General features: G+C 48.0%; 1 protein-coding gene across 1 annotated transcript in view; it reads left to right on the top strand.

Moving 5' to 3' along the window:
* LHPP (phospholysine phosphohistidine inorganic pyrophosphate phosphatase) overlaps window positions 1–15,837 on the top strand; it is a 135,796-nt gene that overhangs the window by 27,468 nt on the left and 92,491 nt on the right. The window contains exons 4-5 of the mRNA XM_024751540.1: window positions 1,179–1,242; window positions 2,211–2,303. Coding sequence (XP_024607308.1) covers window positions 1,179–1,242; window positions 2,211–2,303 — 157 coding nt within the window. The remainder of the gene's footprint in view (window positions 1–1,178; window positions 1,243–2,210; window positions 2,304–15,837) is intronic.

Genomic DNA, 15,837 nt, shown 5'->3' with positions numbered 1-15,837 from the left:
GGATTTGAAACCCTGAGGTCAGCGTGCTTCACTAGCCTTCTCTTTGCTTTTCCACATACATGTTGTTTATTTGTATCGTTTTTTTAGATTCCACATATAAGTGGTATCATATGATATTTGTCTTTCTCTGTCTGACTTCCTTCACTTGGTATGATCATCTCTAGGTCCATCCATGTTGCTGCACGTGGCATTGTTTCTTTTTTTATGGCTGAGTAGTACTCCATTTTGTGTTTGTGTGTGTACCTATATATGTATGTGTGTGTATATATATCACATCTTTTTTATCCATTCATGTCTGTGGACATTTAGGTCACATACATGTTATTTAACGTCTCCCAAATTTGAAGGTTGAGGGGAGGGAGAAGGGTAGCTGATGTGACGGGTCTGAAAACATGGTGACAGTCCTGGGTTTCCATTAACCCTGTCTTCAGAGCAGCACAGAGTCAACTGCCTTCTCACTTTATAATCGAATGGCTTTGCTCAGAGAGAACTGGGCTTGGTCACCGTGTGTCCCAAGGGGTCTGCGTGTGGCCTTGGGTGGCCAGGCAGTGGCAGCTGGGCCTTAGCACAGCGCTCACAGGAGGGAAGATGTGAAACCGTCTTGGGAGGCCCTGCTGTGAGCCAAGCCGTCTTGGCCCCAGTGAGACGGGGAACAGATAGTTGTCTTGTCCTAAAAGCATCTGGCGCCTGGAAGACCTGGCCCCTCTCCTGACCTCCAGCTACTAGGAGATGCGGCAGGTTGCTGTGGAACTAATGGAGTTTTCTTCTCCAGGCGGCAATTAGGGGTTAATTATTAGCAATCAGGGGTTCACCACATGCTCTGTGGACCAGCTGTCCTTTCGAGAACACAGGTCACTTGTGTTTCTCTGTGTTAGCAACTGGATCCAGCTGCCCCTGGGGTCCCCCACTGTGGCGAGGTCCCCACGAGGCTGGCAGCAGGGGGCCGTTCTGACTGAGAGTTGCTGACTCACCGTCTCTCCCCCTCTTGTCCAGGCATGGTGGCCACCCCTGGGCTCTGTCGAGCTGACCTCCGTCGGTCACTCTCAGCGTGGTGTCTGGACTGACCCTGGCCGGTGACTCAGCTCTCTTGAGCTCCAGAACCGGGACAGGGCAGTTTCTCTTGGCACTTCCCAGGCCCCTGGGCTCAGCTCCCCTCGTCCCCTTTTGCTGTTTTCTAGACGCTACTACAAGGAGACCTCTGGCCTGATGCTGGATGTTGGTCCCTACACGAAGGCGCTTGAGGTACCTGCCCTGGGTCTGCCCGAGCCCTCTTCACGTCTCAGGGCCCTCGGGGATGTTTCTGGCCTTTCTGGAGAAGAGGGTGTGCTCAGTGTTCTGAGTGCCTTCTATGTTTTCCAGCTCGACCCCCACCCCACCCCATTTGAGGCTCCAAGCCCGGCTCTCCCCCTCCTCTGGAGCTTGGCCTCTCGGCTGCCCTGGTCATCACTCTGCCCCCCAGTCTCTCCCTCTCCTCCCCACAGCCCGTACTGCCTGCCGCTGACCCCGCTGGCCCTCCCAGCACGCTCTGTAGCTCTCCTCTCGGATTCTTGGCTTCTGGATGTGTGTGAACCTGCTTCATTCCTGACCCTCCTCTGCAGCACCCTGAGCTTGATGTGTCCTGATTAGACTCCTTCCCAGTTCCCTCCTCGAGTTTCCAAGTCTGGGCTCAGATGGGGCTCCCGCTCTGACTCACGCCTAGCCAGCTGCCCCAGCCCGGGCTCCTGGCCCAGGTCAGCCCATGTCATGTCCCATACTCACTGCTACATTGGTCCCTGCCTACTCGCACTCAGGTGGGAGGGCCGGACAGGCTGGTGGATGGGGCCCTGGACCTTTTCCCCTGGAGGGCCTATGACAGAGCTGGGGGTGGTCGGGGGAGAAGGGAAGGGAGGAGAAGCAAGAATGCAGATGAGAGCACTGTCGGGGTGGCCTGCTGTGGACCGCCTGCTGCTGAGGTCCGGCACTGGGGCAGGTGGCAGGGTGCCTGGTGGTGGGTGCCCCCAGCATCCCGGGCAGCCCGATGTGGAGTTGTGACACTTGCCTACGAGGTGTGCCTCTCGGCCCATGTGTCTTGCCGCTTGGAGGTCCCTGGCCTGCAGGTGCACATTTGGGGCATCTCTCCTTGATTCCCCGGAGGGAGGATTTCACTGCAGAGCAGGTGTTCACCTGTACTTGCTCCCAAACCCATGCCATGTCCTTCTGTCTTTCCCCAGTATGCCTGTGGTATCGAAGCTGAGGTGGTGGGGAAACCTTCCCCTGAGTTTTTCAAGTCTGCTCTGCGGGAGATGAGGGTGGAAGCCCACCAGGTAAGCCAGTGGGTCCTGAAGCACGTGTGTGGGGGCAGCTATTGAGGGAGGCCCAGAGTGCTCCCGGGGCGGCCTCGGCGCCGGAGATGGGTTTGAGGGCTCAGGCAGCCTGCGAAGGTTCCCTCTCGCCCCCCGTGAGAGCTGATCTGACTGGAAAGAGGGAAAAAGACAGCAAAGGAGGCCCATTGAATGTTTTCCACCTGGTTAATTAGTATCAGTATAAGAGTGAGAAAAAGAAATGCCTGTGGCTCTTTTCAAGCGACTTTTGTTTCTTCTCTGGAAGGATAAGGATTGACAAGTCCTATCAATATATTAAAAATATTTCATGGAAAGACAATGCACAGCAAGATGAAAAGAACATGTTGGAGTAAAATCATGCATCTGGCCACCTTAACATTATATCTGTTTTTGAGACACGTTGCCTTCCAAACATACATCTTAAAAGGAAAAAAGGCAGTTATGGTTTTAGTGTCCCCAGTGCCCATCCTCCCACCTCCCCTTCCCAGGTAGAGTGAGTTGGTCCCCTCCGGCCGGCGGGTTCCTGATGGCATTGTTGAAGAAACAGCGGGCACGTGTCTGCCGGCGGTCAGGGCTGTCCTGCTGTCTGTTTTGGACGTGGCACCAGGGGACAGTGTCAGCACCCTGTGGTGAGGCTGGTGCCCCCAGGATCGCCGTGCTGCTCCCTTATTCTGGGACCGGAATTTCCCATGTGTGTTCCAGTCTAGAGCACTGGTCTCTCACGGTTCTTAGAGAAAGACAGCACAAAGCCATGGAAGTCTGGAACCTCTGCGCCCAAACCTCCCCTGAGATTCACAGATGCCAGAAAATACAGTTCTCGGGGGTCCCCAGGAAACACCTAGAAAATGCCCTGTGAGGCTGGTAGAGAGGAGAGGCTTGTGTTTTGAACGTGTGAAGACTACAGGAATAAATAACTTGGTTTTCATGACTTCATTTCACAGTGACAGTTTTTTAAATTTGTTTTATTGTGACAAATTCCAAATATATACAAAAGCAGAGACAAGGAAACAGTGATTCTCCTCATATATCCATCACCCAGATTCAACAGTTAAAAGATTTTGTCACATTCCCTTCTTCTATCCCATTTCTTTCTCTTGAAAAATTTACTTTTTTTTTCTGTTGTATTTTAAAGCAAATCCCATTCTTTTTTTTTTTTTTTTTTTTTTTTTTTTTTTTTTTGCCGTACATGGGCCTCTCACTGCTGTGGCCTCTCCCGTTGCGGAGCACAGGCTCCGGACGCGCAGGCTTAGGGGCCATGCCTCACGGGCCCAGCCGCTCCGCGGCATGTGGGATCTTCCCGGACCAGGGCACGAACCCGCGTCCCCTGCATCGGCAGGCAGACGCTCAACCACTGCGCCACCAGGGAAGCCCGCAAATCCCATTCTTAATGTTATCTTATCCTTTCAAATTATAGTGTGCCTTTCAAAAAAAGATGGTTGTTTTTGCCCATCATTAATGCATTTTTGACAATGCATTAAGACATCTAACCGTGGCAAAAAAAAAACCACACAAAAAAGCTGTTCAGCCTCATCACTCATTCAGGACATGCAAATCAAAACCACAGTGAGATCCCACCTCACACCCACTTGGATGGCCACGATAATTTTAAAAGAAAAAGGAAAATAACAAGCATTGGCAGGGATATGGAGAAACTGGAACCCTCATATAGGAATACTGGTAGGAATGTAAAGTGGAGCACCCACTATGAAAAACAGCCAGTATGAAAAACAGTTCTGTGATAATTAAATGTAGAATTATTGTATGACCCTGCAATTCCACTCCTAGGTGTATATCCAAAAGAATTGAGAACGGGTGTTCAAACAAAACTTACACATGAGTATTCATAGCAGCACTATTCACAATAGCCAAAAGGTGGAAATAATGCAGATGTTCATCAACAAATGAATGGGTGAACAAAATGTGGTTTATTGTCACCGTGGAATATTTCAGCTATAAAAAGAATGAAATACTGATAAATCCTACCATGTGTATGAACCTTGAAAACATTATGGTAAGTGAAAGAAGCCAGTTGCAAAAGGTCACATTTTATATATTTAACATTTATATGAAATGTCCAGAATAGGCAAATCCACAGAGACATAAAATAGATTAGAGGTTGCCAGGGGCTGGGAGTATGGGGGAATGGGGAGTGACTGCCCGTGGGTATGAGGTCTCATTTTGGGTTGATAAAAAATGTCTGGAACTAGCTGGTGGTGATGGTTGTACAACATTGGGAATGTACTTAATGCCACTGATCTGTATACTTCAAAATGGTTACATTGGTAAATTTTATGTTATTTTATCACATTGAAAAAAAAACCAAACCAAAAAAACTCTACCTAACAAAATCAATAGTAATTCCTTAGTATTATCTAATACCAGTCCATATTTAAATTTTCCTGGCTGTCTCAGAAATGTCTTTAATGTAGATTAAAAAAAAAAATCAAATCCAATCCAAAAAAGGGGGTTTTTTTTTTTAAACCCCTCCTTTTTTTTTTTTTTTTTTTTAAATTTATTATTTATTTTATTTATTTATTTTTGGCTGCATTGCATTCCCGTTGCTGCGCGCGGGCTTTCTCCAGCTGCGGCTCGTGGGCTGTAGGCACGCAGGCTTCAGTAGTTGTGGCGCACGGGCTTCGTTGCTCCGCGGCATGTGGGATCCTCCCGGACCAGGGCCCGAACCCGTGTCCCCCGCATTGGCAGGCGGATTCCCAACCACTGCGCCGCCAGGGAAGCCCTAAACCTCTCTTTTTAACATTTTTATCATGGAACATTTCAAATATCTGTGCAAATTGCGAGAGTAACCTCATAAGCCCCCAGGTACCCATCACTGAGCTTCAGTAATTATCAACTAATAAGCACTTTTAAAAATTGTTTTTAACTGTTCATTCTGAAGCAATTTCCCACGTACAAAGAGGTTGCAAAAATAGTACAGAGAATTCCCCTGTGTCCTTACTGCAGCTTCCCCAAAGGCTAACATCTTATATAACAACCACAGGACAATTATAAACTCAGGAAGTTAGCCTTGATGCAGATGTTGACTAGCCCAGGGACCCTCTGTTTTTGGACACGTTATATTTGGTGTCACGCCCCCTAGCACCTTTTATTCTGAGCAGTTCCTCAGTCTGTCTTTGTCTTTCAGGACTGTGGCAGTTTTCAAGAGTACTAGCCAGTTCTTTCGTAGAATGTCCCTGATGTTCCCTCATGATTTAATTTCAGGTTATGCATTTCTGGCATATGTAATTCTGGTTATACATTTCACAGACAGTGCCGTGCCCTCTGGTGTGTCCCATCAGGAGGCATGTGCGGGCGCCCTGCGCATTATAGGCTGTGGTCACTTTGATGCCTGTCGGAGGTTCCCATTTCTGCACTGCAGAGTTACTGTTGTCCCTTTGTGACTAATAAGTATCTTATGGGGGAATACTTTGACACTGTGTAAATATTCGCTCTCCCGGCATTCTTTTCCCCTCCTAATTGCAGCATCCTCTTACCTGCAACAGTTGTCACCATGGTGCCAAATGGCGGTTTTCTACTTCCATTTTTCCCTCTATATTTATTGATTAGCATTTACTGTAAGAGAGAGCTTTCCTTTTTCTCCCATTTACTTTTTTATTTATTCCAACATGTACTTAAGGATATTTGTTTTATTCCACGAGTCACAATCCATTCCTGTTGTTACTTTGTTGCCCAGATTGTCCCCTATTTGGCCATTGGGACCACTTTGAAGATTAATAACCCCTTGTTTAATCTGTGCTCCCACCTGCTCCTCTCACCTAGATTATTTTGAATCATCTCCCAGAAATCATATCATTTCATCTGTAAGTATTTCTAAGTGTCTCTAAAAGATAGGAATTCTTTTTAAAAACATGGATGATGCCATTATCACAACTAAGTAATACTAACAATAATTCCTTAATATCATCAAATATCCAGCCATTACTCACATTTCCCTGATTGTCTTACAAGTGTTTACGTCGTCGCTTGCAGTTTCTTTGAATCAGGATCCACATGAGGTCCTCGCATTGTGATTGGCCGGTGTGATCTTAAGTGTCTTCTAATCTATCCATTCCCACCCACCCGCGCCAACCCCACCCCCGTCTCCCTTTTGTACTCCTTGCAGCTTTATGGAGAAGAAGCTGGCTTGTTTGTCCTGTAGAGTTTCCCACAGTGAGGATTTTGTTGATTGCGCCTCAGTGGTGTCCTGTCTCGTGCTCCCCTGTTCTCCCTGCTTCCTGAATGTTGATAGTTAGATCTAGAAGCTTAGGCAGAATCTGTTTCAGTTTTTTTGATGACTGCTTTCTGGGTGGTGTTGTGGCCTCCCTTAGGAGGTTCAGAATGTCCGGGTGTCTCCTTCGGTGGCGTTAGCAGCCATTGGTGATTGGTGCGTTAACCCCATTCATTCATTAAGGGCTGCAAAATGGTGATATTTGAATTCTGTCATTCCTTCTCCATTTCTTCTCTGGATTACCTCTGTATAGGAAAACGCCCCACGAACTATGCGTTCCCCTGAAGTACAGTTCATATAGGAAACTACAGATAAATGCCTATTTCTTTCTTGTAATTTATTAGTTTTCAGAATGATTGATTCTCTAACACCCTCCCAATACCTTGGAGGTTTAAAACTACATATATGACTATAAATAGACAAAAGCATATTTGACGTGTTCCAATCCATTGCAGTTATTCGTATTCAAAGTACTGCATCTTTGACCAGTGGGAGCCTCTTCCAGCTGCCCTCTGAGTCCTGTTGTCCTGACCCCAGAGGTCTCTGAGGTGCTTTACTCCTGTTATGACAGGATAACACCTGCCTTGCACACTTCCTGCCCTAGGCCTAGAGTCTGCCATCCTTCCAAGGAGCCACGCTTACCTTTAGTGGAAAATAGTATTCAGAAACCATAGTCGGGATATTAACCGTTCTTACTGTTATTGGGTTGGTCATCATTTCCAAGACTTAGTCTACAAGGGTTGAAAAAATATGTATCTTTAAAGATGAAGTGCAGGGCTTCCCTGGTGGCGCAGTGGTTGGGAGTCCGCCTGCCGATGCAGGGGACGCGGGTTCGTGCCCCGGTCCGGGAAGATCCCACATGCCGCGGAGCGGCTGGGCCCGTGAGCCATGGCTGCTGAGCCTGCGCGTCCGGAGCCTGCGCTCCGCAACGGGAGAGGCCACAACAGTGAGAGGCCCGTGTACCGCAAAAAAAAAAAAAAGAAAGATGAAGTGCATAATGAGTTCATACTGAAACTTCTGATCCAGATTTAGGCCTGTGGGTTTTTACTGGATCACCCATCTTGTGTCTGTATTTCCTTTTTGCCATGTCAAAAATCCTGGCTCACGAGAATGCCGACATAATCATTTGTTTTAGCCCATAATACACACAAGAATCTTGAATCTCAAAAACATTATGCTGTGTGAGAGAAGCCAGGCACAAAAGAGTGGGTGCCACCACCAGTTCTATCAGTGCCACCAAGGCTGGGTCAGGGTTGTGATTGCCGTGGACTGGACTGTGAGACACAGCATCACTGTGGCTGCTGATTCCTGAATATGATAAGGCTGATTACCGGTGCTGTTCAAGATTTCTTTTTTTGACAGTTCTTTTTTGGCTTAAAATATATCCCTCTAGAGATTTACAGCCAAAATACTGTTTTTAAAGCTACCATCTTTCCGCTGGGTAAGTGTGTCACCAACAGGACCCTCCTTGAAGTCACTTTACTTCCAGTTTTTAAGGAGTTGGTTTTTCAACATTTAAACTTGTTTCGTAGTTATGTAAAAATTCATGTGGTTCCGAAATTAAATCCACGGAACAAGATACATTCAAGGAAGTCTGGCTCCTGTCCTTTTCCTTCTATTGTCTTCCCACCCATCTCTCATCGTAGCCATTTTTATAAATATCATGGCTTATCTTTCCATTTTTAAAATATGACCCACTATGTATACATTTGTATCCTACTTACAGGGTGAATTTGCGAGAGATAATTCTTTTTTTTTTCAAAGATTTTTTTTTGATGTGGACCATTCTTCAAGTCTTTATTGGACTTGTTACGATATTGCTTCTGTTTTGTATGTTGGTTTTTTGGCCGCAAGGCATGTGGGATCTTGGCTCCCCGACCAGGGATCGAACCTTCACTCCCTTCATTGGAAGGCGAAGTCTTAGCCACTGGACCGCCAGGGACGTCCCTGAGAGAGTAAATTCTTAAGATCATTTGTTATAGAGTGGGAGGAACGCCACTGTTGTAATCTGAGATAAAAATCTGAGTATTTAGAATTACTTAAGCACTGTGGCCACAACCATCTCCCGGCGCCCCCCCAACCCCCTGCCGTCCCCAATCAACAAAACAAAAAGCTGTCACTGCCTAGAAATTAAGACCAGAGGAACTGAATATTAAGAGCTTATCTTTGGTTGTCTTTGTAGAGTTGACCTTGGTTAATCCCCTCCCCCCCTTTTGTTTGTTTGCTTATTTGTTTGGTGTTTTCCAGTTACTTTCACGGTCAGTGTCTTTTACATTCTGAAAGAGAAACTGCGCTCCCCACACCCCAAAGAGGAGCTGAGGCCCTTCTGGGGGTCAGGTTGATCAGGCTTCTCATTTGGCGGATGCCGGGCCGTGCAGTCTCTGGTGGCGGGTCAGGAGCTTGGATTCCTGGCGTGTCGGCTGAGGCTGGGGTCCCTGTGCTGTCCAGGCATCGCGAGCATCTGTGGCCCTGGGTCGCTAAGGAATTGTTTTCTCTGGCGGCTCTGAGCCCACGTGGCAGAGCTGAATCTTATTTACCTGCCACATTATCACGCTGTCTCTGTCTCCCCTCTTGACACACAGTTGAGCGGTGGTTGCATGTTCTTAACACCCCACCTCACCGTTTTTCTAAAATGTTAATTTAGAACATTTTGAAATACTGCTTGAGCCTCGGGATGTGTAGACATTTTAAAGCAGTATTTCAAAATAAGGCCATTTTGAACGAACTGTGTGTTATGCACAAGGTAATAATTCTCTGCTCCTGCTTCTCTCTTTTTAACGAAAAATGGCTTTGAGGGGCTGTCTTGCTGCTGAAGTGCCGGGCTGTGGCAAACCTTAAAATTTTCAAGCTGCTTTAATCAATAAAGTTATCACCAGTCATTTCCCTCGGTAACTGCTTCTTCCCAGATCCAGACTTGCTTCTTGCTGCTGAGGAGTTTTCCACCTGCGCTCAGAATGGATATAACTCCCCAAATCCAATTTTCATTTTAACCTTTCCTCAATAGCCTAGAAATAACAGATTGCTGGTATTACTCTAATAGATTGGCAATTCAAACCTCTTAGCGGTAACCAGGCCCTTTCTAGGATTCAGTAATAAGGCAAAGAATAACATACCCTAAAGGCTACTTCAAGAAATACCTAATTCTCATGGTTTAAGGCTTCCGAATCGGTGGGTGGTTTTACAGCTTCATACTAAAGCCCGAATGATGTGAAGGTTTTGGCAGTTTTCCATAATCATAAGAAATTCCGTCAGTTACGAATTGTGCAGGTTTAGTGGAAATTGGGTCTGCTCAGACCAGAGTGTTTAGTCAGTACCAGAAGCCAGCGTGCAGGCAGCCTGGAAGCTGGGGGTGCCCATTTCACAGATGAGGAACCCGAGGCTTCGAGAGGAAGGACCTTGAATACTTTGAGCACTTGTGCTGGGCACACCCAGGATCTGTCACATACCCATTTACTTCGTGAAATCCTTGCTCCAATCCGCTGTCGTAGGTACTTTCATTCCCGTCTTAAGGTTAAGGTTAAGGATTTCTCAGCCTCGGCACTACTGACATTTTGGGGTCAGATCATTATTTGTGGTGGGGGGTACTGCCCTCCTCCCCCAGCTGTGAAACCACAGATGTCCCCAGACGTTGCCAAATGTCCCAGGGGAGCAAAATCGCCCCCAGTTGAGAACCAGGGCACTGAGGAGTAGTCACAGGAACGTCTCCTGCTGAAGCCAGGGTTACTCTGCCGCTGTGGGGTGAGGCCAGGACCCAGCCCCCTCCAGGTCTCTGCTGCTCCCCAGTTCTCAAGGAGAGGCCAGCAACACAGCAGAATGCTTAGGTTAGAAAAAGCGTAGTTAGCAGTGCAATATCATTTTCTGTTGTGAAAAACATTAAAATCTGTCTTGTTGGCCCAATATAGAAAGTAAAGTTAAGCAAGATCTTGGGTGGTGAAGGTGAGGACTCTCAGGACAGCCTATCAAAAAAGGGGGCGAGGTTTGTGGGTTTATCCAAAGAGGGCCGGGCATAAAACATGGACTTTGCCCCATCATTTTGCTCCCTGGTTCTCAGGGCATTAATTATAGCTATGGGGTTATGGGGACAGTCTGTACCCTCAGTGGGGAGGCCTTGTGGGTGGGGAGTGAACGTCTGCGTGGGGACCTCCTCTCCCTCAGGTCTGTGCGTGGAAGGCCTGTCTTCTCCCCTTCGTGGGCTGGGCCCTCCGCCTGGCCCATCTTTCCCACAGCGGTGTGCGTGGTCTTTGGGTGTCAGTTCAGGGACCACTTGCTGGGACGGTGTGAGCCCCGGGACAGAGAGAACCTGAGCGGTGCCTCAACCAGCCACGGGCGGGGGTTTCCAGGAAATGCCAGCTCTGGGGCTGCCTTGTGCCCCGTCTCGGTCATAAGGGAGCTTTAGAGCCTCGTGTCTTAGTTTTCCCTAAGATACTTCCTCCCCTAAAGCCTTTTTAGTAGATTTTATTTTCTTCTCCTCAAAACAGGTTTTTAATCTGATTGTGAAGTAGCTCATGTTTGTTAAGGGGATGAATAAAGTTCAGAAAGTACAAGGGAAAAAAATGTTCATCCTTCCACTAACCTGCGATGACACAAATCATGCTTAGCCCTTCCAATTTGTTGGTGTCTACATATACTTTTTTTTTTTGGCTGCACTGCTCGACTTGCGGGATCTTAGTTCCCTGACCAGGGATCGAACCCAGGCCCAGCAGTGAAAGCGCCAAGTCCTAACCACTGGACTGCCAGGGAATTCCTGTATATGTACATTTAAAAAGAAAATTATTTATTTATTTGGCTGTGCTGGGTCTTAGTCGCTGCACGCGGGATCTTCGTTTCTGCGTGCAGGGTCTTTAGTTGCGGCATGCAGGATCTTTTTAGTTGTGGCATGAGGGCTCTTTGTTGTGGCATGTGGGATCTAGTTCCCTGACCAGGGACCAAACCCGAGCCCCCTGTGCTGGGAGCCGGAGTCTTATCCACTGGATCACCAGGGGAGTCCCTGTGTATACACGTTTTTAACACAAAATTGGATAATCCCGTATCTGCTATTTGAAACCCAATTCCCGTTCCCCTCCCCCGCCACCCCGGCTTAATATTGGGAACCATTTCCTTTGTGCGAATTCAGGCACCTCCACAAAGTAATTTTTGTGGCTACAGAGCATTCTGTCATAGGGACCACCGTAATATTCTTTAGCCGAGGCTACCTTTCATCCCCTCGCTACCGTAATGTGCTTCCCCAGCCCGCTGTTGTTGGACATTTAGATTACTTCCAATTTCCCTCTTGTACATTAACCCTAGTGAACACCCTTGTATGTATATGTCCTTTTGTATATTTTAAATTATTTTCTTAGAAATCCTAGAGGTACAGTTGTCAGGCCACGATGCACAGCGTTCGTTTCTATTTCAGGAACGCCGTGTCAATTCAGCTTCCTTACCAGCTGTATATGCAGGTGCTCATTTTCCAACAGCCTCACCAACACCATTGTTTCTTACTTTTTATAAAATAGTTTCCTCGAGTTTTGCTGTGTTGGTATTATTCCTTACGAATGTGTCAGACGGTGGGGGAAATTCCTTAGTGACGAGCCACCTCCGGGTGTCGGAGGGGGCCCGGTTTCTCTGAGCCTGCAGGCTGAGGGTCTAGGGCTCTTCCCAATGCTAGGTGTCATCTCGAGGCCTCTCCAAGTGGGGGTGTCTGTCCCTCGGGGCTGAAGTGCAGGCCAAGCCCACTGCTCTTTCACCAACAGCCCTGCTGTTCGTTGCCCCATGGGGGCAGAAGTGTTCCTCCTGGCAGAGCCCTGGGAATAATCAGAAATTTCGTGAAACGTGGGCTTTCTTGGGAAAGCTCTTTGGCGTTGGAAGTTGCGTTCCAGACGTCGCCGCCTGTTGGAATGGGTTCTGCCCCTGGCACCTAGGATGGCAAAGAGGAGACCATGGCGGGCAGACGAATATTTAAGAAGGATGAATGAATCTGCATTTTGAACCCAAACCAGAAAACCTGCCTAAAGGGCTCTGGTGCCGCCTCTGGCTCTTGGATCTCTGTTCTGTTGGAGTCCGACCTCTTGGTGTGCATCCCCAGCTTCCCTGAACCATATTGCAGTCAGAAAGGAAGTGCAACCCAGACCTGACAGGTAGGGTTTTTTTATTTCCCCTGACAGCGCACCTCTTGACCTCTATCTTCTTGCCAGTGATTTTTTAAATCCTAAATGATTTGGCAATAATTGCTCCTCCTTTCGTGGTTATTGCCCTTCACCGATAGTAAATCTGTGAAATCCCCAGGGGCTGGAACGCGTTTTGGTATGCGGAGCCCACAGGCTGGCCCAGACAGGCTTCACTGCGGCGGGCGGCCGCACACCCACCGGGTCCCCGCACCCTGCCCCTGCCCTCACACGCGGCTCTGGGCTCTGCCTGGGCTTGACCAGTGGCTTATCGTGCAGAACCATAGCTGCTGCTTCTGGTGTTCTTCCTCCGATGGCCCAGATTTCTCTGGTTCCACTTCCGTGGGCCACACCGAAAAATGCCCTCGCCCAGGCAGACCCAGCAGTCTCTGTTCTGAGGGGGGAGGAATTTCTGCTTCATGCACAAGTGTGCATGCACAAAATTTTATTTTCCCCAGAGCATGGAAGATGCCAGGCATGACGTTTAATCATAGGAAGACGGTTTCATTTCCAAGGAACCTTCTAGAAAGGTGGCCCCCGGAACCCCTGGCAGCAATGGACAGGGTCCTAAGCTGGAATGCTGTGGACGTTTAGAGGCTGACCTAACAGTGTCAGGACAACTCTTTGAGAAGGGCAAAGTAGGGTCTCACACTGGGGCTTGTGGCTGGTCCGGCTGCCTAAGCCAGGTGCCCACCTGCCCCAGCCCTCTCCTCCCAGGTGAGCTGTGTGGTTGCCCAGGTGACCCTGGCTTTGCAGATACCCTTAGACTCACGTGTGCGTGCAGCAGTCTCATGGCGGGTCCCACTTCAAGGAACACGCGTCGCCACTGGCTCTTTCTCTTGGGTGACTGATGATTTCCACACAGCTGCATGGGAGCTTGTAGACACGAAAATTAAACCCATTTGGATTTGGCAGTGTTTTCCCCAGCATCACTCATTCTAGGAAAAAAAATTCCAATTTTACCATATCTGGGTACTTGCCCCTGGCACTATTATTTACTTAATGTTTCTTTAAATTGATTCATTTTATAAACTTAAATGTATTTTTAAAAAAACTTTCGATCTCTACTATAAATGGAAGACCAGAATCACTCACCGTAAATAGATTACTCTAAAAATAAATACAAAGGATTACATTAAAAATGTATGTCCTTGGGCTTCCCTGGTGGCGCAGTGGTTGAGAGTCCACCTGCCAATGCAGGGGACACGGGTTCGTGTAAAAAAAAAAAAAAATGTTTGTCCTTATATATACTACCAAATGTAAAATAGATAGCTAGTGAGAAGCAGCTATATCACACGGGGAGATCAGCTCGGTGCTTTGTGACCACCTAGAGGGGAGGGATAGGGAGGGTGGGCGGGAGACCCAAGAGGGAGGGGATATGAGGATATATGTATATATATATAGCTGGTTCACTTGGTTATACAGCAGAAACTAACACAACATTGTAAAGCAATTATACTCCGATGAAGATGTTAAAAAAAAAAAAGTTATATCCTGTTCTACCTAAAATCAAATAGCATATCACCAGTATGCATAACACACATTGGGAAACATGGGTTTAGGTGGAGGAAAGACCAGAGGAAATTAGTGAGAAGTATGAAGTTTAGAAGATTCACGGGGACAAAGTGCAGTTTATTTCAGGTACCTCGTATGTCCCTCAGGGGCGGTGGCTCCCAGCAGTTGGCAGAATTCTCAGCCCTGGTGGTCATCAGCCACCTGCTCAAGCTCCCCCGGGGGCCAGTGTCCCCCAGTAGCTCCTCTGCTGGAATGTGATTAAGTGACAGGGGTCTGGTACCTCCGAGGCAGCCCATGCTTATTGTTAGAAAAGCCTCGTGTTTGCCTGAAACTACCTCCCTGGCATCTGGGGCCGCACCAGCTCAGTCTTTGTCCTCGTCCACAAGCTCCTCGTGATTCCTCGTTATTTGAAGTCCTGTTTGGGAGATGTTTCCGAGGACATGTGCTTCAGGCTTAATGTCTGTGCTTTTGGGAATTCGTGTGTGGCCTGCCCTGGTAGAGGATTAACACACATGTGGTGTCTTCTTCGGAGAAGGCTCTCACCCCTTCCCCTATACCCCCTAACCTGGTTGACCCCTCTTGCTCTTCAGATCCAAGCTCAAAACCTCACCTCCTCCAGGAAGGCTTCCCTGACCACCACCAGCCCCACAAGGTTAGACGTGACAGCCTCCTGCACTTTTCCTCCCTGTGCTTTATCACAGGTCCCGGCTCTGTGTTTGTGAAATTACCTCATGAACATCCGTCTTCTGCCTTCCACTGGGAGCTTCACAAAGGTGGAGACTGTGTTTCTGACTCACTGTGTCCCCACTGCCTGGCCTATAGAGGACCTGATACAAAGGAGCTGAGGCACTGGAGCCCTGTCGTAAAGACTGTGGACTGTCTCCAATAGGGTTAGATTAGGAGTTTCCTCAGCAGAACATTTCCTAATATTTTTTCCTTTTAAACATGTATAGATAACTTATTACGTCCAGGCACTGTCCTTGATGCTTAACTTACGTGATTTTGTTTAAACACCACACCAATTGTACCCATTTTACAGACTGAAGTGGATCACAAGATCACAGGGCTAGCAAATAGCAGAGCTGGGATTCAGGCCCAGTTGCTCTGGCCGCGTCTGCGACTTGAGCTCAGTCTGTCCATTCTGCTGGTCGCATAGGGCCTGCCTCTGGATTCACTGCCCCCCACCCCTCCCACTCCGAGCTGGAAGGCAAATTCCATCTGGACTCCTCTCCTCACAGGCAGAGTCCAAATTAATGTGTAAGAGTCCCCTGGTTTGCAAATGCTTCACAGTCATCACTTTTTTTAAAAAAAAATTAATTAATTCATTCTTTTTTTGGCTGCATGGGGTCTTTGTTGCTGCACGTGGGCTTTCTCTAGTTGTGGCAAGCAGGGGCTACTCTTTGTTGCTGCGCATGGGCTTCTTATCGTGGTGGCTTCTCTTGTTGCGGAGCACAGGCTCTAAGCGTGCGGGCTTCAGTAGTTGGGGCACGCGGGCAGTAGAGCACAGGCTCACTAGTTGTGGCGCACAGGCTTAGTTGCTCTGTGGCATGTGGGATCTTCCCAGACCAGGGATCGAACCCGTGTCCCCTGCATTGGCAGGCAGATTCTTAACCACTGTGCTACCCGGGAAGTC

Source organism: Neophocaena asiaeorientalis, unplaced genomic scaffold, assembly GCF_003031525.2.
Source record: "Neophocaena asiaeorientalis asiaeorientalis breed wild unplaced genomic scaffold, Neophocaena_asiaeorientalis_V1.1 scaffold108, whole genome shotgun sequence".
NCBI classification, from domain to species: Eukaryota; Metazoa; Chordata; class Mammalia; order Artiodactyla; family Phocoenidae; genus Neophocaena; species Neophocaena asiaeorientalis.
This window is presented reverse-complemented; position numbering and strand designations above follow the sequence as displayed.